Raw genomic sequence first — 23,082 nt, forward strand, 5'->3', positions numbered from 1 at the left:
ACAAGAAGAAAATCCTATTATGTCCTTAAAATGAAATGTGCTTCCAGAATATAAGATTTTAACAGTATTGGTAAGGAAGTTTTGTTTCAAAAAAATGACGGTTTTAAGCTGCTGTTCCTTGTAACTCCATTAATAAGTGTTTCATTGAAGGCTTTTGGTCAGTTTTTTTTTTTTCTTTTTTTTTCAAAAATGTTTATCTGTTTTACCTCACTGATTCTCCAGATTTGCTTGTACGTATTGCTGATGGTCTGCACAATCACAGTAGGTGGCCCATTGCTCATCATTGGCTTGTATTTAGCACTATTCTCTAAGAACTCTGTTCTGTCACAGTCTTGACTTGACCTACCTGCACAACATGAATCAGTGCACCATATGCATCTCCTGCATCTTGATTAGCTTTGGGTGGAGATTCAGTTGTTTCTAGCATGACTTATTAGTCTATTTCAAGTATTAGTGTTAAGCTAGGTTTGCTAGCATGATAGTTTTTATCAGTATTTTTCTCCTTTATCGGTAAATCTAGAAAAGAGAAATATTATATCCTAATGTTTATGCCCAAGAAAAACGACTGCTGATGAGAAACGACATACGACATCTTACTTCCCCTAAATAATATTGGAGAATGAAGTAGTACCCGTTGTAATACAGGGTTTTTCTGAAGACTAAGGTAATTGCTGTTGCAATGCTCGATTTTCATGAAGAATATTTTTACCATATACCTATGTTATCCAGTTTTCTGCTGGCTACATTTTAGCAAACAACAAGGACATTGTTATTCTTTAGTGGTATTTTCACTATTTGAAGAATAAATGATTCTATGCCATAGGTACTAGAAAAATAATACAGCTCATAATGTGATCTGTATTAAATCATATTAAATAGATTTTGAGAAGGAAATTATGCAGAATGATGGGGTAAGAAAACCACCATTTCCAGTCAATTTGAATTCATCAAGCCCAGAGAACAATCAGCTGTTCTGCACTTTTCCACAGACAGTGGTTGTGCATTAAAAACTAACTGGTTTGCTAAGAAACAGCACTGCTGTAAATTCTTTTTTTGAGTCTGTCAGTTTATGGCAGAGAAATCTTTGCTTTCTTCAGTCACTAATAATTGTGATCTATCAGAAAGGGAGGTTGGAAACTGATAGGAACTTCCAAGCGATAGGCCACTTCCTTGGCCTAGGAAATTTCCTGTGATTTTCGTGGCACATCAGATGGCTCAACAGCTACTGCTGCATCACAAGAGGGATGTGGGCATAAGAGATTTTAACAGATGGGGGGAATAAGAGTGTGAAGCACCTGAGCTTTGCTTCTCATACTCTGAAGTAGTAGTGCCACTGTCTGTTGTTAAACTAACTGAAAACAAACTTGGCAAAATGGAAATTTCTCCGTGGAACAGGTCAGTTACCTAGGAATTGTATTTTCTGTTAAAACAATGATGATTACAACTTCACAACTTTCTAAATTTTAGTGATGTACTTAGTATTTATTTTATCATCCTTCTTTGTAACAAACGGTAAAAATACGGTGATTGAACATGGGCAGATGCAATATAGGAAAAGTACAGAGTTTTCTTTTCAGGATGCCAGAATATAACTCAGAGGAGAAAAAGCTAAATTTCAATCTCGGGCATCTTAGTCTACCACTTATCTGAAAATCAGGTGTAAGTTGGAATGACCTGATGAAAATTTAGGTGATCCACAGCAGGCCCCCTAGTATTATTTTCTTTAAAGATTGCTTTTTATTTATATTTGTTTAAATAATAATATTTCTATAAGTATTCATACCTATTATAACTTCAGCAATTGCCCTAGTTAGTAGGTGAAATTTCTTCTCATATTAGGTGATTTGAGTGTGGGGTTTTTTTGGTTTGGTTTGGTTTATTTTTGGTTTGTTCGGGTGTTTGTTTTTTTTATGTTTATAACTCTGAAGTAGAGAGTGACCAGATTTGCTCTGATGTTTACTTCCCTTTCCAACACACTGGAAATGCAGAGCATAGCATCCTGCTGGCACCATTATTCTGCCACAATGTATTTCACTCATGTGTGTCTGCACAGTTTGTTTCTCAAGGATGTGTAAACAAGCAGTAAAGTTAAATGATCAGTGAAAGTCTGATGGAGGGAGGTGCACATGAGGTCTTTATAATCTGCTCAAATATGTCACATCAGCAGGGTCCCAAGATTTCAGCAGCTTTTAGAACTGAAGTGCTAAAATCGAACCTTTTCAAGGTTCTTCAAATCCGTTGGTGTCAGCTAAACCAATTCTGGTGTAGAATAAAACTTTACAAAACAGCATGTATTAGCCCCCAGCGTGTTTTAGGGTTATGTATGTGCTTCTTAGGCATCCAGCATAACTCCTGTTCGTATCAGAGATGCCTTTTATTGATGGGTTGTATAGGAATGTAAAAGACAGTGAATCTAAAGAAATCTCAAACTTCTAATATTTGACAATGTTTTTTCTTTTCTTTTAGATTAATTCTTTTTCGATATTCTGATCTATGTTGCCTAGAGAAATTCTGTGTTTTCACATTTAAAAATTTTTGAAGTGTAATAAAGTAAGCATCCTAGGTATTAGATATTCAACAAAACTTTAAACGTCCAATTTTAAAACGTGAAACAATGTTTTGGAATGCTTTTTACAATGTATGGTGATATTGGTTATTTACATTTTTCTGTTGGAACAATTTAAATTCTCCATAATCTGGTTTTAATCAATTTAATGGTGCCTTTCAGGTGCCTTAAAAAAAACCCTTTTTCATGTCTAGTGGTATTGGGCCATTAAGGTGTTTTATTATGGAGGGAGAAAGAAGAGGTTAGAGTCGCAACATGCAGACAGAACGTAACCTACAAACCTGCTTTTCTTGTACTGGAATGAACCAGTGACAGTCAGTTATTCTGCTGATGGACAGTAGAAGCTGGAGGGTGTTACATTCTTAAGCATACTCATTGTGGTAGCAGATACATTTGGAGCTCCTGTTAGATTAGCATACGGCGTAGCCCTGCACTTCATTCAAAATTTAATCCAGATAATGAAGGTCTGGTTTGGACATTAATGGCAAAGGTTCTTTCAGGAAGGGGATTTCTGTGCTGAGAGCTGCAAAGGTCTGTTTGCACAGCATCTGTCACAATGGAACATCATCTTGATTAGGGCTTCTGGGTGCTATAGAAGTACAGCAACAGGAAAAAAAAGTCCCCACTAGTTATTGTTCATTCATTGTAGAAACAGATTTGTAGTTTACTTAATTTTTTTTTTTTTACCTGAGGAAAAAATTTCCAAGGGAGTGTTAAAGGGATCATATAGCAAAATGTGAAAGCTAAATGTATGCTTTGCATGTAGAAGATCATGAAAAGGGTCTACATACGGTGCTGCATATGTTAGAGCAGTGTTTTAAGAATTTATAGGAAAGACAGAGCACTGCTTTGCTAAAATGATGTTTGTCCTGTACTGGCTAGCAAACTGTAACTCCATAAACTTTTTTCATTATTTAAGATTGTCTTAATGTTACAGCAGCTGTTGCATGGAGAATGTTATATAACATTCCTTTAAGACATTAGAAAAGAGTCTACATGTCATCATATATGTATGTGTATCTATTTGTTTGTTTATTTTTTCATCCACTGCAGGAGAACATCCATTGTATTTCACAGGAACGGCAACAGTTAACTCAGCAGTTAAAAGATGAAACTCGCCAGAAGGAACAGCTAAAACAGATAACGAACGAAATGGAAAATGAACAACGGCTACTGAACAAGACTGTTGATAAGTTACAGGAGGAGGTATGAGTTCACTCCAAAGAGGCAGCAGGAATCTGATTATTTAACAGACAGAAGCAAAGGAGCTGCCAAATTCTAAGGATTTTTTTTTGTGGTGGTTTTCTTTGTTATGGGTTTGGGGTTTTTTTTTTTTTGGTGTTTTGGTTTTGGTCGGTTTTTTTTTATGTGTAGAAGAAAGTGAAATGCAAACTTTGCTTTTAGTCTCCTTATTCTAGAGACTATCAGTAAAAGCTTCTAGGACTGGAACAGTAGTTGGAACACCACTATCTCAGAATACTGTTGTAAGCCAGCTCTGTTTTGTTTAAACAGCATCCCAGATTTGAGTTAAGTTCTAATGTATGCTACAACAATATTTCAGGATTTTACAGCTGGTTCTCAAAACGCTACTGCATTAGACTTCTTTTGCCATCTGTGTATAAACCATGCAACTTAATATTGATACACTGAAATGTGACTGTGCAATTCATTACATCAGTCAGGTGGAAGAACTGACAGACAAGACAATAGTTTTGCCACACATACCATTAGAAACAAAAACCTTACTGTTTTGTGTTTTCACACTTCTGTGCAGAAATTCATTTCTTTGGGATTAAGTTTGATAAATTTACTAGTTGAAAATACTGAGCTGAATATCAAAGCTGGAGACAAAAACTTTTCAATGTATGAAGTATGATAGTACCTTTTGCAGCACTAACTTAGGAAACAAAAATGTACTTTTTTCCCAGATGTCTGAAATGGTAGAGCTCTCGAAAACATCAACTCTGGAGCTCCAGAACCAGCTTGATGAATACAAGGAGAAAAATCGCAGGGAACTTGCAGATGTGCAGAGACAATTGAAAGAGAAAAACCTTGAGGTAGAAAAATCACGCCTGGCAACTATGAGAATGCAAGATGAGGTAATGACTTCCGTGTTCAGTGACAAATTCTAACCTTTGACCTAGAATTCAGCTAAGATAATTTTCAAGACAGTGAATATTTGCTATAATGGTTTTGTGTACTCCATCATAAGAGACTGATCTTAATCATCATGCTTTGAGTTTAAGTCTTCATGATGATGATCAACATATATCTTCTGCCAGAGAAATAGTGTTTCCTGTTTATGACAGATAAATGCAGTGTTGGATAAATGTATCTTAAGTGATATGACAAGAATTCCATTGTTGATCTGCTGCTCTGTTAATGCCTTTTTAATGTCTGCTACTGAAAGATTTGAGAATGTGGAAATATTCTTGAATTAGAAAAAACCCACTAACCCACAGCAGTTACTTAAAAAAGAAAAAAACAAACACCCCATCCCCTCAGGAAAAATCAAATTCTGGCTCTAAAGGAGCTGACGTATATTCTCTCCCTTTGTTTGAACTGAGTTGCAGTTTTAAATGACAGAAGTCTGTGCAACCAAGAATCAACCACAGTCTTGAAGTGTCTACCTCAGCATGTAAATTTTACTGTAAAGGCAATCCAGTCTTTTAAAGATCTACATATACTTGTTCTGCCATTGGAAATGCTATGAGAGTACACTGGTCACAGAAGTTTTCTGTATGTAGACTATTTTAATAGTTTGGTTTTTCAAGTTCAGAACTTCTCTTGTGTTGCCCTGGCCCCTTAACAGACTTGGGGAATGGCTTTAAACTAAAGGAGGATGGATTTATCAAAATGCCTATCTAAATATTAGGAAAAAGTTCTTTACTGTGGGGGTGGTGAGGTGCTGGCACAGGTTGCCCAGAGATGATGTTGATGTTGAGCCCTGGAAGTGTTCAAGGCCAGGTTGGATGGGACGGGCCTTTGAGCAACCTGATCTAGTGGAAGGTGTCCCTGCCCATGGCAGGGGATTGGAACTAGGTGATCTTTAAGATTCCTTCCAAACCAAACTATTCTGTGATTCTGTGATGTATGTTAGCAGTTATGTCATTGGCAAAATCCTGTAATTGAAATGCCTCAAATGCATAAACTACATAATTATTTAAAAGCTAAAGTAGTGACAGTCTGAAAATTAAAGGAATAATATTGTGAAAGTTCAAAAGATAGAACCATTTAAAAAAACGTGAAAAATTGTCACTGTAAAACCTGTAGTGTGAAGCATCTCTTCAGATATGGTATTTAATCCAAGTATTTTCCTGGTGCCATCTTGTGGATAAAACAAAAATTACTATGAAAAGCATATAGCTCAGTGCAATTCCTGTAACGCTTCAGGATCTGTCATGTTTGTAGTCAGCCCCCTTTACTGAAATAATTAATTTATACAATGTACAGTTTAAAGTGTGTTACCATCTTATTGTTCCAGATGCGTCTTATGGAAGAAAACTTGAGGGACCACCAGAGAGCCCAGGATGAGGCAATAACAAAAACTCAGTTGCTAGAACAGACTGTGAAAAGCTTGGAGTATGAACTGGAAGCCAAAACCCACTTAAAAGATGATCGGGCAAGACAAATCAAACTAATGGAGGTAAAAGGCATTTTTCAGGGTTGCTTGCTTATTAGAACTGGTTAAAATAATTTTGGTGTTTCACATGGATTCTGCAAAGAAGAAATAAAATAAGTGGATGCTGGTGAAAGTCCATGTAGTACTACTGCAGGATTTATTCTGGTGATCTGTTAGCGTATCTATTGTAGTGTGATGCGTTCTAAATTGCAGTTGTTCTTTTATTGTTTTAATTAGCTTTTATTTTAATTAATTTCTTCTGGAGTTTATCGGGTAGAATTGTATTATTTTTGTTCATAGGCCCATCAGAACATCAAAATAATTTAGATGTGTATGTTCTATGTAGCATCTAATATAAGTCCATTTATGGATCCTAAATAACACTGTTATTCTAACTATGTTGTTACAGGGTTAGCTTCATAACTGTTTAGTTCAACTAAGCTGTCTTTTGACTTTCATAAACAAGTATTTTTAAACCATTGTACTCATATACTCATATGAAAAGAGATTTGTCATCCAACTGTATAATGTAACTTAAACATTCTAAGAACAGTCTCTAGAAACATCACAGAATTCCTGTTACTTTCTGGAGATTGGTGGGAGTGATTAAAAACGGAAATGAAACTTCTATTTTATTTCCGTCACACAATTCCATTTAAAAGCTTATCTACCTGTAATCTCTTTTTCCTAGAGTCTGTATGTTTTCAGACACATTTCACTTTTCAAGCATAGTCTTCCAGACAGTTTTGAGTCCTTGAAGTATAAGGAAGAATGCCCTAGTAGTAATCTGAAGAGGAATGGGAAAGTAGTATGTTGAAATTACTTTTCTTTGTTCCACTTAGGACAAGTTATCTCACCTGGAACTTGAGCTTGATGAAGAAAAAACTAATTCGGATTTGTTGTCCGAGAGGATCAGTAGATGCAGAGAACAGGTACTTGAACAGGTTTTCCAACTGGTGTATAATGATGAAGAAAAAGTCATATTAGGATTACAAACAGTATTGATTGACTGAATAATGAGTAATAGGTTTTATATACTGTGCTTAAGCGGAGTATGTAAATCTACAAAAAGAAGGTTCACAAACTCCTACATGTCATCACAGACCATGAAAGAAAACTGACAGATGGCATATAAAGGCTGAAGACCAGTATCATTCTCTGATATTCTTAATGCAGTGAGCTTTGTCAAGTAATGACTGATGCATGCAGTGATGATGCTGTATTAGATTTGGTTCTAGGTGATGAGGCTAGCAGAGAAAGCCTGTTGTAGAAAGTATTTTAGGTTGAAAGATCACAATTTTTTAACTTCCTGAAAAGTAGGCCAGCATTATTAGAGTCTTGATTTCAAAGAAGGAGCCTCTTAGGAAACTGTGAAATTAATTCGTGAAGTCAGGCAAACTGAAGGTGCTGACCAGTTTCATCAAAGAGGAAGCTTTGTTTTCATTACCAGTATAAAATCTGATTAAGATATATCAAGTATGCGACAGTTGGAAATAATTTTCCACACAAAAACATGAGTCATTAGTTCCGGAAGTGTTGTATGGGTATATAGCCCAGAAAGAGGGGAAGAAGGATCTAATAGCAAGATTGTGTCTCATGGGACAGAAAATGTAAAGATAAAGTGAGATTTGCCAAGCTATATGAGACATATCATAGTAATTCCAGCAAGTAACAAAAAGATTCTTGGCTGTGTAACTAGGAAAAAGAAGTGGAAACTGTATGATGAGGTGTATCAATCAAGACAAAAAGTAAGCCAGGTATGCCTCTTCAAGTAAGGATTTTGCTTCTGCCTTCAGTAAGGCCAGTGAATGTTCAGGTGCGGGAAAGTGAAGTGGGCTAATGGAAATGGGACCATTAAGCTGGAAATCAAGAGAATTAGGAGTTTGTTGTTCTGAAGAAAGAAGGCTGAAAGAAGTGACTTATGAAATTATAGGTCCTGTGACAAAAACTTACAGTAAATCAGAAAAGTAGAGAATAGTGCCTGATGACTGAAAAAGTAACCAGAGCATCCATGGTCAAGTAGTCTGTTACGGAAGTTTTTCAATAGTCAGTGGAAACAAATACGGTGATGTGGCTCTCTTGGAATATCACTGTGTCTAGACAACGTTCCTTGCCTTAGTTTTACTTTCTGAAAGATAGGAAACTAGTGTATAACTCATTACAGCGTGTTGTCATGGTTTAACCCCAGCTAGCAACTACGCACCACAAAGGCACTTGCTCATTCCCCCTGCATTGGGATGGGGGAGAGAATCAGGACATTAGAAGTGAGAAAGCTCATGGGTTGAGATAATGACAATTTAACAGGTAAAGCAAAAGTTGTGCACACAAGCAAAGCAAAATAAGGAATTCGTTCACCACTTCTCATAGGCAGGCAGGTAGGTATTCAGCCATCTCCAGGAAAGCTGGGCTCCAGCACACCTAATGGTTACTTGGGAACAGCAAACATCATCACTCTGAACATCATCCCCCCCTTCCTTTCTCTCCCATCTTTGTATGCTGAGCATGATGCCTTACAGTATGGGATATCCCTTGGGTCAGTCAGCACCAGTTGTCCTGGCTGTGTCTCCTAGCTTCTTGTGCACCCCCAGACTACTCACTGGTGGGGTGAGAATCAGAAGAGGCCTTGACATGGTGTAAGCACTGATCAACAATAACTAAAACATCCCTGCATTATCAACACTGCTTCCAGCACAGTTCCAGTCAGAGCCCCATACCAGTTACTCTGAAGAAAATTAACTCTATCCCAGCCAAAACCAGCATGCATCTACTACTGTAGGTTTACATTAGGTACTATACCTCATTACCAGGAGGCAGTTTGCACTAAGATTACGTTTCATTTCTCTTTCTCCAGAAAAAAAGAATTGCTGACATTATTTGGAGTAGCTTTAATTTCAGAGGGAGAACAGAATGTAAAATCTGTTTCTATGTCTTTTCAATGAAATTGTATATCCCACTAAGACAGCTGGAGAGATCTAAAATGAGTGAGAGCTCAGCTTTCTTTCCTGCACCCTTGCAGGAAAGGTCCTGCAACTACTTTGTTGGGACCCGGATTACTGAGATTCTATTTGATTGCAATATAGTCTTCCGCTGTTATTACACTGATATTGTACAGACTCTGAGTCTGGGTGAAATAGAATGTAAAGGACCCAAAATAGTGTGGGAATTAGGAATTAGGAAGCCTTTAATACTAGAATCTATGCCTGTATTTTAAACCTAGGATAAAAGAACCTCAGTCATAGCTGTGCTTCTGAGTTCTATAGTAAGTTAATTTGCTAACAGAATGGAAACCTAAAACGCAGATGGGTGACCAAAATGTTACATAATGGGTAAAAGGCGTGTTTATTTTGAGGTCTGGAGTTTCTCATTTCACACATGAGTTACAAAGGTTGCTTTGTTTTGATTTTATGCCAGAATGACTAAGTAGTCAAATTACTAAAGAGTATTTCAGGGTTTGCTAAGCATTTATAATGACGTGAGAAATTATAGTGGATTTGTCTTGGTAGTATCTGTATTTCTGTAAATGTGTTATGTTTGGTGGTGGGTTTTTTTTAATTATTGCATGTTACTTTAATATACTGATAATGAATTATAATACTCAAATTCTAGTAAAACCAACTTGAAACAACTGGTTCTCTTTTACATACAGCTAAATGCTGGAATAAACATCAGCAGGGCTGGTAGTTCACATTTCATTTACCATGAAATATTAGCCTTTTTTAATTTAAGCACCCTTTTGAATCTGGGAATGGCTGCATGTGACACTGTTCTCATCTTCCCTACTTTGTTCTTGAGAAGTACCACAAAAAAGTGGAAACAGTAAAAAATCTGGGGGCCAAGATGAGTTGTATCCTATTAGCTTTTAAATGATAAGGTATTAGCAGCTCTGGAAAGAGCAAAATGGTCAACAGTCACAAACACATAGAAAGCTGGAGTGCTCATCTGCCCTTTGAGTCTGAAGGGAGCAGGAACAGGGCACATGTTAGTACATGATGGGTTTTTTCCCCCTGCAAACAAGTGAAATGAAGCACCTCTTGCCATTTTGGTTTTGCAAACAAAAATGAAAAATACTCGATACCCTCATCAATTCTTGTATTCTGTGAAAATGCAAGCATGGGTCTATTGACTTCAGTAAGTGTGAAAAATGGACTAGTTAGTTTCCATGACAACTTTAGAATAAATACTGAAGGATAAAATTGCATTGCATCATTCACTTCCTTTTGGTAAAACATTCCCAGTGGATAGCTGTATACCTGCTCTAGCTGGCACCAGCTGTCAAAGCAAACAAATGAAAATGTGAAGGTTGCTTTTCTGTTATGAAGCATCAAAGGGGGTTTATTTGGCTTTAGCTTGTTTTTTTGTTAAATGTTGGGGGGTTTTGACACATACTTGAGAATTGTGTATGTATGTCTAGATAAATATATGTAGTCATGTATGTATGTTTTACATTTCCCTACTTGGTATTAACAAGAAACATAAGCTGTGAACCTAGTGTGAGGTGGTAAACAATGGTGATAATACCTACAATATTACTAGAAATCAAATTGTTTTTACTAATAATGATCTCAACAGCTGCTTCTAATCCTAAAGCTGGCAGAAAATGCTGTTACATCTAATAAAGCCTTGTAAAATCTGATACTATTGCTTTTCTTAAGTCTTTGTTGTTAGCATTCTTCAAGTCCAGCTGTGATAACTGTTGCCTTAAGCTGCAGAAGAAGTTTATTCTTCTAACATAATTAGAATGTATTAGATCTGGGAAAGGTAGAATGTGAAGCCCAAAGCTCCAGAGCCTATCTTAACTGCTGTGAAATAATTGAAAAGTTTGAGCACATTTTGGCAGTCAACTGCTTTTCTCCTTTGTGTATGTTAATTATTTGTTTACTAATGAAAGGTGCAAGGAGATAAGTGAAAACAGTTTCCACCTCCCCCATACAGGAACTGTGTGCTGCTGCTCTTCTCTTTTTACAAGCTCTTGTATATATTTGCACATAGCTTTCTGGTCCTAATCAGATAGTACTTTTTCCTCTCTCACACTGTTTTTCTGTGAGATTGCTTTTACCCTGAAGTGTCCAACAATAGTAGCAGTTATCTTGCAAATATAATCATTGTCCTCTAAATAATTTCTTAATTTGAGATCTTGGGAAGGTTGCACAAATTTTCCACAGCCTTTGAGCACAATAAGAGCACAGCAGAACTTTAGAGTAGTCCATTAAACAAGATCCCACATAAAACAAATCCCCTTTCTTAACAGATGCATTTTTAATTAGTCATTCATTTTACTGTGAATTTTGCTTTATTTTTTTTCTGTCTCTGTCTTCATGGCTAAAGCAATTACAGTGTAACAAATTCTATGTAATCCCTCACATTGTAATATTTTTCATGTATTTCATGAACAAATGCAGTTACTGTGGACGTGTGATTCTAATTTGTATATATAAAACTTCTAATATGTAAAATGTTTTACAATATAATGTATATTATTATTATCATCATCATCATTAGGCTCCTATACGAGAGCTTTTTGGAAATTGCCCAGCTGCTGAGAACAGAGCCACACGCTAATATTTGTAGTCCAGTGACTGTTATGACCTTAGTTTTCAGGAATGCCTTCTAGTGTTCCAAAATTGTACTGTGACATGGTATATGCAACTGCATGTATTGCTACCATTGTTTGTATTCATATATTCATTCCAAAGTTACAGACACAGTGTAAATGACTTCTTTTAAACATGTGATTAACTAAACAGCTGTCTTTTAATATTATAATGTGGTTAAAAAAAAACAAACCCTAAGGTAAAATTTCATGTGCTTCACTTGTTTGACCTTCACATTCTTAGCATTGCTTTTGGATTTTTCTATGCAAGAATTCCTAATGGCTTTTAAACGACCTTTAGTGAGTAGATCTGTAAATTAAAGCTGCTTAACTGTGGTGATGGGTTTATGCAAGTTAATATGCAACTGTCATAAAGCAGGAAAGAGTAGTGTGGCCACTGGAACATTTGTCAGTCTTCTTGGAGATACAGTAATTGGCACAGATGTTCCCTGTTTTCCCCAGGTGATATTCATCATAGTAAACATTGTGCAGGGAATAGCACAAATGCTGTGGTAACATTTGCTGTGCCTGCAAAGGCATTTGTAAATACTTGAGGGCAGTCTCAGCAGGAATGAGAGGGAAGAAAAGTATTTGGACACTACAAACTTCTTCCCCTAGCTCTGAAATTTCATTAGCAGCTGTTAGGCAGTAGAGTTTCTCTTTGATCCTCAGAATCTTTTTTTTCCCAGTCAAGTCCAATAGAAAGTTAAACCAAACTAATTCTGTATTCTTATCTCAGTTCTGTATTGATGAGATAGTTTTCTTAACATCTTACATGTGGAGAATTTACTTCCCTTTTGGTTATTGAATACGCATCTGAAATATTTACAGGAACTGTAGCAGAAGTTGTGTTTTAACAAAAGAAAGAAGAACCACCCCCTCCCCAAATCCAGAAGTTGGTGCTGTCCTGGTATGAAAGACAGAAAAGTAACTGGAGGTGGGGGGCAATCAGTCTATTGAGAAAGAGCTTTTAGTATTCTCACAGATACAGAAAACTGTAATTGTCTGTAAAGTGTCTCACTGATTTATAGGTGCTTCTCTGTAGTACCAGTTTTTTGTTTAAAGTAGACTAGTCAGCAGCTTAAAGGTAAGATGCCATTAAGAATGCAGAAAACAACTGCAGAAGGTGTTTGACGACTGTTATGATGTTCCAAAACAGTTACCTGGGACATGATATGCCTCATACAACACGTTAAGAGTTCAGTTCCCTGCTATAGAATATATGTATACTGAACCTCAACAATACCCAGTGTGGCTGGAAAATACCTAGAGTAAGCACTAGGAGTAACATGGGCTTCCCAAAGTGGCTTTTTAAAAATTGTTTTATTTTCAAGATTCTAATAGTAACCTTCAGCAGAAATCATGCAAATGTCTTGAGTTCTAAGAAAGAGCAAATTTTTTCTCATTGCATAGGTGTATATACTTTATGTATTGGTGTTTTTATATATATATATATATATATACATAGCCTCATATAGATAAGTGTAAAAGAAATATTTAAAATTTCTGTCTTCTTTCTATAATAGATTGAACAAATGAGGACAGAGCTGCTTCAGGAAAGAGCTATAAAGCAAGATTTGGAGTGTGACAAAATTTCATTGGAAAGACAGGTAATTATAATTATGGCTGGCATGTCATCACACTGGCAAGATGACAGGGTGGGTATCTGCCTTCATTAAGGCATTCAAGTAAACATTTAAGGAATACATTTAGTAGCTGTCATTATCCCAGCATAGTGTGCTGCTGGAAGTATGTTTTGGTAAGAATAGATTAAAAAACATGCATCTTACTACTGATTCTCAAAAGAAAATACTAAAATATTGAATTAAGTCTAATCTTAGGTTTTTCTCTTTTCTTCTGTACCTGCTCTTAGTTTGAGGTGTGTCACAGTTTATATATTTCATGTACTAAACATTTGCACTATGCAGGGTGATTGGAGCTAGGTGGTCTTTATGGTCCCTCCCAACCAAAATCAGTCTATGATTCTATGCAAACATATGTTTCGTATAGTATTGTAAGACATTTTTGTTGTGGTAAAATCAGGCATCTCTGTAGCACCGAATCCTGTCTATACATTTGAGGATCAAAGACATTAAAAGTAAGAAATGTGACAGTTTGTTATGGTATGCTTGTTTTAGAATAAAACTGAGATATCAATATAGAAATTTGAAAAAGGCACATGAACAGAAAAGACTATAGCACATTGCAGATTTGGCTGTCCAGTTGAGCCATAAATCCTTTGACCACTTTTTGAGGAGCTGTTCTTTACAATTTTAATATTTCAAGAACAGCGTTGAAGGTAGATCATAATTTCAAGAAATTGTGGTTTTTGAGTATTTTCTTCTGTAGAAACAAACAGAGAAAAAGTGAAAAATGGCATGCCACTGAAAGAAAAGACACAAATTTGACAGAGAGCTTTACTCCCTGTTGTCTGGGGAGGAATGTGACTCGCGTAAATACCTGTGACGGAAAAAAATACTTCCTAGTTTTTTGCAGCATTTTGTTCTGCAGCTCACTAGTCTTTGAACCATAGGCGCTAGCTGAGATCCAGAGGAAAACTGTCTTAGCAAATGATAGTATTACTGTCAGTCTCAAGAACATAAACCAGACTGTAATGGGATTTTAGAGAACATGTTTCTACCAAACACCTGATTTGATGTCTTAAATTATGTGAAATTAATCCAATCTTAATTGTTTGAAGAAAAAGGAATGCTGCCTACATGTACATCTTTATATTTCGAATCTCAGTTTTCTATCATAGCTTTTTTAGTTTTGAGATCTGAGATCATGATTTGAAGCTGTATAACAGAATATGGAAGAGTTCCTGGAACTTTCATTTATTTATTTATTTATTTATTTTTATTTTATTTAATCATCAAGTCGCCATTAAAAAAAAAAGCAAAATTATCTGGCCTCATAAAAACTAAAGTGTAAATCTGGGCAAAAAGTGTGCTTTTACTAATCATGAAGCTTACAGAGCTTTTCAAACTATGTGGTAAAAGTAGCATTATATATTTAAGAAAGGGAGGGGGAAACCCACAGTAAGAGCTCTGATAGAGTAAAGCAGTATTTGATGCAAGTAATTTCTTTATCTAATTGTTTTAGCCATATACCAGTGAGTTACAGGGGAAGAATACACTATTTGACAAAAAACTGTGTAGAGAATGAGACGGATCCAATGCTATTTGAAAAAATGTAGCGTATTAAAAATGCTGTAGGAAGGGGTTTGCAAATATTTGAAGTTAAAGGATCCATTATTTTTAAATAAAGCACTGTAATAAAAGATTTGTTTGTAGTAAACAGTAAAATCTCACTGACTTGGGTTTGGAGGTTTTTTTCATATTTCCTAATTTAAAAATATACTGGTCACTTTATGCTTGCCTGGATAAATTTAGTTTGTGTTAAGGTGTTATTTGTTAATATCAGCATATATGTAGTAATCAAGTATGTTCCAACTATAGAACAAAGACTTGAAGAGCCGAATCCTTCACCTGGAGGGTTCTTACCGATCCAGTAAAGAGGGACTTGTTGCTCAATTGGAAGCAAGGATCACAGAGCTAGAAGAACGACTTGAAAATGAAGAGAGGTGAAACTAATTATATTAAGATGCAAATCTGCGTGTTTATATTTGTTAATATGGCTTCTCACTAATATTAAGTCTCTAATATAATTAACTTTTTTCTCACAAGCAAGAAATTAAAATGGTTATTGTTTCATAGAAGTATTGCAAAACTTCTTTTTCACTGAAAGAGCACTAGATGTTCCCTTGTAAATGTAAAACTGAGCACAGTGTGAACATGGTTCCATACCTCATTATATTATCAATGCCTAATATCAAGTAACAGGCTTAGAAATACAAACTACAGTTTAACACATCCACATTCCTCTTAGTGGTTCATGCTTGTGAACAAATTTCTTAATGTGTTACATGGAATCAGTAAATCAGAGCAGGGGCCATTAGTGTTTATTTTAGTCTTACAAAATTGCTAAAGATTTATGTCAGCAGGAATGGAAGTATTTTGGTTCTTTTTTTTAATAAGCCTGTCTTCTATTTATTTTGTTTCTAGGGATAGAGCTAATTTTCAGCTAAGTAACCGCAGACTTGAGAGAAAAGTGAAGGAGTTAATGTTGCAAGTAGATGATGAACATCTCTCACTGACTGATCAAAAGGACCAGGTAGAGGGAAAGACTAATATACAAATATTTGATATTAATTCTACTAGCATAAATCATCATATAAAAAAATATATGAGACTAATATAGGTAGATGCTGATAAGTCTGTTTATGAGCACCTGTTTAGTGAGATTCACAGTTCCTATTGTCACCATGTTAGTCTAGTACTAAATCATTACTCATTTCAAAAATTATAAAAGAAGGCACTTACAGAAGCAATGCTATAATTAAAGAAATAAAGCCAATAACAGACAGTATATGATCCTATAAATATATACACCAACATATGATGCTATAAATATCTACGCTAACAAATATATTCTGGTTTGCCATGCTTAAATACAAGCTATAAGTGTTAAGCATACGTTGGTATTCGAATAGCAATGTGCTCTACCATTCCTGTGGTCTTCATTGATTCCTTGCTTAAAACATGGTTTGTTTCAGTATGTGAGTCAAATAGTTAATAGTCTGCCTAGAGAATGAAATATGTTTCAATTGCAGACATCTTCTAAGAGAACAATCCTTTCAAATCCTGAGTTTTTGAAACATTTTATAGTATCTGTTTGGTAAAGTTGCTTAGCTTTGACATACTAGTAGCTCCAGTGTTCCCTTACTGAGAACCAGCTTTTGCTATTGCATAATATTATTTTACTCCACCGAAGGTATGTTTGCTTGTTGGTGTTTTTTCTTCATAAAAAAACTGTATCCCATCACTATTTGCAAAGTCTAAAGCTGGCTTTTGAATAATTCTGAAGCATGGGATTACAGTGTCACTACGCTGGCAAAGTTGTGTCTTTATTCTCCCTCTCATAGATGCTGGAAGAATAAAATTCTTTTATTAAAATAGTGTTCTAATCAGCTGGCATGTAAATATTTCAGTTGAGTTTGCGTTTGAAAGCAATGAAACGTCAGGTTGAAGAAGCTGAAGAAGAAATAGACAGACTGGAAAGTGCTAAAAAGAAACTCCAGCGAGAACTGGAAGAGCAAGTAGACATAAATGAGCAATTGCAAGGACAGCTTAACGCTGCAAAAAAGGAATTAAGGTAAGATCGCTTCTCAGGCCTTACAATTATCTATTACACCGCCACTCACAAGATTGATCTCTTGCCCCTTTAGTCCATTAAACTATAGGCTTCCTCTAATAGACCTCAAGGTTGTCATAAGCTAACAGTTTAGGAGACAGACCTGTTAAACTCTTCTGCATTTCCTTTCTCTACAAATGTTCTCCAGTTCTTTCCAGGATGCTCTAGCTGTCCACACCTTCTTTCTAAGATGTGCATGCTGTGTCAAGTCATTGAGGCAGGGAATAAAAAATGGAAAAAAGTGGTGGAACTCAACACTCTTATCATTTGTAGTAATAAAAATTTCCTGTTGATGACTGAAAGGTACAGCTATCCTGTGTTAGTTTTCCTCAGTCATCTTTGAACACTTCAGTGTGCAAGTTTTATAGTTTCCACTCTCTGTGGCTTTAGACGTGCTTGAAAATAATGATCTTCATTCTCTTGCATGTTCCTTTCATATAAGATGTAGTCTATGATAAACTACCCCTATTGGAGCACAAATATCTTTGGCATCCTTTAAAACGTAAATCCTGTCAAATGTTTTAAACTTTGCATAAGTGTTTTGTATGTAAATGTGCAATTTTAATAGCAAAGGTATATATATTTGTTTTAGTAGACTGAAGAAGTCACCAAGTAAAGTGTTGGCTGATTCTGATGACGATGAAGATGATGATATCAGTACGGATGGTGACAGTCTCTGTGAAGTACCTTCAGGAAATAACTTTTCAAAAGATGATGATACTAAAATCTAAATAAGTATGGTGTGAATCCTTGAAAGTACTGGAAGAATAACATGAATTATCAAGAAACTTGGATATTCTAAAAGCCAAATGACATAAAGGGATTTAAGTGTTGGGAATATAACGTTTCCATCCATACTGTGCCATTTTCTCACTTAGATCTCTGCTATTTATTATGGAAAACAGGATTGCATTATGAAACAGGTATAAAACACAAGAGAGATAATTGCTACTGAAAACACAGGATGTTTCACATTGGAAATGTGATTTTGCTAAAATTCTGCTTAAGTAAAAAGCCATTTGAAAGTAATTAAAAATAGTTTGTAGTTATTGAAAGATTTTCATTAAAATTAAGGAAACCACAAAGGATTATTTAATAATTGTAAGTAGGGGGAAATTATGTATAAAATGTAAATATTTTAAGCCTAATCTTTTTATTGACTAGTACTATTTTGTAAAGTTCTAAATGTTACATAAATCAGTTTCATATGTAAAGTACTTAAATTTATACTGAATGCTATATTTGAATTTTACCTACAAAGAAAACAAATGAAAATATATGCAATTTTGTGTATTACAGAGCCAATTCACAATTCCTGAGCCAAGAAGTACATTTGCATTTTTAAACCAATGCAAGCTTTATTGTATGTATTCTGTATATTACAAATCAAATGTTAATCCTGCCTGTGGACTTTAAGAAGGAGAATCACATCTGCATGACGAGTGTGGTTTGCCTACAGCTTTCTTGTAAACTTTGTTTGGAAAGCTTTCTGTTCTTAGTAGGGAAGAGTCAGAATGATTTCAGTTATTACTTGGCATCTTTCATTTCCTGAAATGGGCTTCATACTGCCAGAGGCAGAACATTATAGGCCTGCTGATTTGAGGGCATCAGGACAGGCTTGTCTTAAAGTCTGAGAAGTCCCACTTATTCTGGTAAAATTACTTGTGGTCATTGAATTAAGTACGTGCATAAATCTGTTCATTAATTGATCCAAAAAATTTATGCAGTTGGCAAGAAATTGCATGAGCAAAACAAAAAGCATGTAATCCAATTTTTCTTTCTAAGCTGTTCTTGGCCATCTATTTGTGGTGTATTGCAGTATGTGGTCATATGTGCAGATATATGTTAGTATTTCAATTTACAGAAGTATCTGCATTTCAGGTGATCCATCTGTTCAACAAACTTTGAGGGAAACTAAAAAAGAATTGCAGATTTTATTTCAGAAGCATTTTCAATTTTATTGCTGTAAATACCTTTTTTGCTTATTTACATTACACCAGACTGGTTTTGCCACTTTGCAAGTACAGAATTCCAAGGAAAAGGCACTACTGTGTAATTTTGTTAAGAAACCATAGCTAAGTCCAATTGAATATTAGTATTTGTCCACAGTTACAGGTTATTGAGCACTTTTTTGTTGAATGGAGCAAATAATTGTGTAATGTAATTGTAAAAAATAATTCAAGCTGAAGTTGCTGGGAGCTTCCATTACTCCCACAATGGCATCTACTAAAAAGGACAAATTTAACAACTCTGAAAGTGAGGCTGATAGACTTGGTTACAGCAAAAGTCCTGACAATGGCAGTAGCCATTTTCATACAGTTGTGTGAAATGAAACTCCTGCCTGCGGGATCAGAAATACTATTAATGCATAGCAGATTTTGCCCTTTAATTCCCTTCAACTTGATTTTGATGGTTTGAGATATGTGAGAAATTATATGAATGGCAGTTGTAATACTCTTGTATATTTTTTCAGGTAGTATACACAGTTCTTGCAGTGCTCGCATTACTGTTTTGACAGTGCAGAAACAGACTTTTCTCCAAGAAAATCTGTACTATACTGTACCGACAATCATCATATAACCTACTGTGATTTATTTTTTGTTGCTTTATTTGCATGTTTATGTAGGTTTAACTTTCAGCAACGGCTTCCAGGCTCAGTACTCTGTCCTAATGTTCATAGACAGCTATTATTTCAAATCACTGGAAGAAAATCCCTAAATATTACATCTACCTCCAGTTACAGTAAACTGTAAAAGAAAAATTCACTTAAACAGTCAGGTCTTTCACTTCTACTTTGTACATGCACGACTGAATATGCACAATATGACAACTGAATTTCTTATGGAAAATACATGTGTTTAAAATATAACAAGAAAATAATTATCTATGAAATACTGATGCTGAAAAAAGTTTCTGCATTTTGTTCTTATTTGGATAGTTGCTTTCTAACTAGTAAAGCAGGTAGCACATGTAATATCTAGAAGACTCCTTTTCTCATTTGAACTTTCACTATAAGTTTGAAAGAAGGAAATGCAGCTTTGCAGACTCCTAGTGGGAGATATCCTGCTTATTAGTTCCGCCCCCCTCTGTCTTCATAAAAAGAACTGGTCTTTAGTTTGTTCATTTGTACTTGGCAATGGCATTTCCTCTTTGGAGTTCTCAAACAATATGATGAAAATCAAACAAAATCTTAAGATGTTGAAAAAGGTATTTCAGCTCCTTCACAAAACAGTTGGTAGCTCAGTTTCTCAATACATGCTAGCTGTGATAAGGGTAGGGTTTAGATCTTGATTGCCACAAAACCCCCATTGATAATAGTTTAAGGATGTCTGATTTCTTCACTCCATCTCATGGTAGTTTTTCATCAAAACTCATTTCAAGGTTTAGTTTAGAAAAATGTTCCCAGTATTTCTATGTAATCTGTTTGTAAATTAATTTCAGAAGTTCTTGACCCAAAACAGGAAGCAAGAAGGAGAATATGTGAAGAAACGTGGTTGTGAGACAGTCCCTAGAAGTTTGTGCAAGCATCAGTTTCTGGTGTATTAGACATGGCTTGAATTCTGAGCTCTAGAGATCTTCAGTTTTCCTTGCTATCATAATATCTTATAAACAGACCCAAGCTTTTGATACAAGCCTAACCTGATGACTTGTATAGTCAATGCTTCTCTCTCAGGGTAAGTAACCTATGGTGAACAATGAACTTTTTGTCCTCTCTGGGATTAATGGACTTTCATATCCCACAGAGGTTTTGACCATTTTGTGGTGAAAAGTTTTCTATAAAAAAAGTATTTCCTTCCCATTAAAGTTCTATTCTGTCTAAACATACATATTCTTCAAACAGCAGTGTAAGATTAATGTTGCCAGATTCAATTCCTGACAATTTGTGCCTTAAGAAGACTTGCATGGTCATTTATAATTCCTGCATCTGAGAATCAAATCCAAGTTCTGTTTTGAGGATTTAATCTGTTACACTCTGGCAGATTCACTTCATTTTCTGAGACTACTTTTGGAGATTGGGGAATAAAATTTAACTTCTACAAGAGTGTTTTGCTGTTTTAAACCACTAATATTTGGTAAATGTTCCAAGATCTTACAATGGCAATTGCTGTACAATGCAAAATATGTAAATGTAAAGCAAGCAAACAAAATCATTCTGTCCTCCAAAGACTCCTCACTCACTGTCCAACTAATAAAATTAAGGATATTTGTCACATGCATTGGATTTTAATGCCCTTGAGTTTGGAAGGTATCTCCTTTCTTAAAAGCATTAAAGTCTTTAAGACATATCTTTTTAGTGCATAGAAAAAAAAAAAGGAAAAAGTAATTTTCTTCTTGCTGTCCTCTCTACCTGCTTCCTTCTGCTGCACTTTATTTAAGTAAAATCCTATCATATGCAAATACTTTTTTAGTTCAGCATTGTCAGTTGCCTTTTATTGTTCAATCACCAGGCAGGTTCACCCTCCCTGCTCAAATGTAGTTACTCTTATGGTGATTAGACTATAATTTGTTTATTAACCTACATACTCCTCCTCTGATTTATCCTCATTCCTCTCAATTTAATTGTTAAATAATCTGTTCTCATTTATAGCTGATTTTCTGAACTATTCCAGAAGTCATGTACATTCCTCATTTTTCACAGACCAGCTGTGTGCTTTGCTGAGTGAGCTATACAGTGCAACAGCTTCAGCTTTTTGGCCTCTTCTGAATCATGCAACATATCTCAGTAATTAAATGTTGATGCTTTTAGCTTCCTGGAGCTTTCTATCCTATGAGTAGACTACACATTTCAGCTGCTTAATTTCTACCAACTGCAGTTATCAAGTAATATTGCAAAATGTTCAAAGACTTTGCTGAAAGAGCAACATTCTTTAGAGATTGCCAGAACAATTTATTTGTTCTTTTTTTTTCATAAGGTGCTGAATAGGTCACTTGTTTAACCCCCTGACCCTACTATGTAGCAGGGAAAATGTCACTGTTATTTCAAAATTTATTTGTGAGCATTGGACTATTGAGAAAAAGGTATAGATACGAATAGAAATGGAGTGGTTTGTTTTTTTTTTTTTTGTATTACAGGTTTTTCTTTTAACATGTAAGAAAAGAGAGACTTAAGAAGGGAAGTTCAACAGACAAGGTCACATGCAGTAGTGAATTGGGCTCACCTACCTCAGCAGAAGTGACAGCATTATAATGCTTAGTACCAGTGAACTTTATGTGAGGTCAGCAGAGACTATGTTTTATGTAAGGAGAAACACCTGATCTTTTCTGAACAGGGTAGGGGGCCAAGAATTCAAGGATCACCTCCTCCTGGAACTAGGTGATCTTAAGGTCCTTTCCAACCCTAACCATTCTATGATTCTAATAACAATTTGCTGTCTTATTCAGATCCTGAAGTTTCATGCCATTAGCAGAACAGGCAATAAAAATCAACTTCCAAGCACAGGTGGATGATGAAAGTTTAAGCTCTTCAAGTTGCCAGTAAGAAAGCTGTAGGAACACTTCTGTGTGAGTGCAGAAGAGGGACTCATTACAGGTAATCTGAGTTTTTGTGTGCTTTCTGTGGACTTCTTCAGCAGAACTGGCTTTCTGAACAACACTTTAGATATTAGATTACAAAGCACTAAGTTTCATTACACTAGTTTCAAGTAGACTCTTTCCTTTGACACAGTCTGGCTAGAATGAAAGCTATCAATGGCATAATGTGAAGTTATGCAGAAAATACAGATGGTATGAAAGATGAATGCAGGGCCCAGTTCTGATGGATTTGATTATGAGCTTCCCTTCATATTTCTTGAAGAGCCTGGTACTAAACGTTGCTTACACTGTTTTAAACCTACAGACATGTAATTTGGGTTTGGATGGATATAAGATTTTGTTCCCAGGGAATGCCTATAAATGTTCAAGATCAGGATGGTAGGGAGCACATTGAAGTAGTGCACATTGAAATGCCTGTTTCCTGTATACATTTGCAAGAGTCCAACTGAGGCAAAAGACTGATTAGCTGCATAGCCCTGTGCAGCATGGGTAGTTCTGTTTTGCAAAAATGCTTTC

The 23,082-nt window shown here is 35.5% G+C and overlaps 1 protein-coding gene across 2 annotated transcripts in view; it reads left to right on the forward strand.

Annotated features, from left to right (window-relative positions):
* The window catches only part of CGNL1 (cingulin like 1), a 46,010-nt gene extending 24,762 nt beyond the window's left edge, over positions 1-21,248 (forward strand). Inside the window, exons 10-18 of one of the 2 annotated variants that reach the window (XM_061347471.1) lie at positions 3,620-3,772; positions 4,495-4,665; positions 6,051-6,212; positions 7,031-7,120; positions 13,305-13,388; positions 15,240-15,364; positions 15,846-15,954; positions 16,832-16,995; positions 17,627-21,248. In XM_061347471.1, the coding sequence (XP_061203455.1) occupies positions 3,620-3,772; positions 4,495-4,665; positions 6,051-6,212; positions 7,031-7,120; positions 13,305-13,388; positions 15,240-15,364; positions 15,846-15,954; positions 16,832-16,995; positions 17,627-17,765 (1,197 nt within the window). In that variant the 3' untranslated portion in view covers positions 17,766-21,248. The remainder of the gene's footprint in view (positions 1-3,619; positions 3,773-4,494; positions 4,666-6,050; positions 6,213-7,030; positions 7,121-13,304; positions 13,389-15,239; positions 15,365-15,845; positions 15,955-16,831; positions 16,996-17,626) is intronic. The other variant, XM_061347472.1, reaches the window with a different exon arrangement.
* The last annotated feature ends 1,834 nt before the right edge of the window (positions 21,249-23,082 follow it).

Source organism: Neopsephotus bourkii, unplaced genomic scaffold (genome assembly GCF_033783945.1).
Source record: "Neopsephotus bourkii isolate Nb327-2 ecotype Australia unplaced genomic scaffold, CSIRO-AGI_Nbou_v1 NB_318, whole genome shotgun sequence".
Taxonomy (NCBI): domain Eukaryota; kingdom Metazoa; phylum Chordata; class Aves; order Psittaciformes; family Psittacidae; genus Neopsephotus; species Neopsephotus bourkii.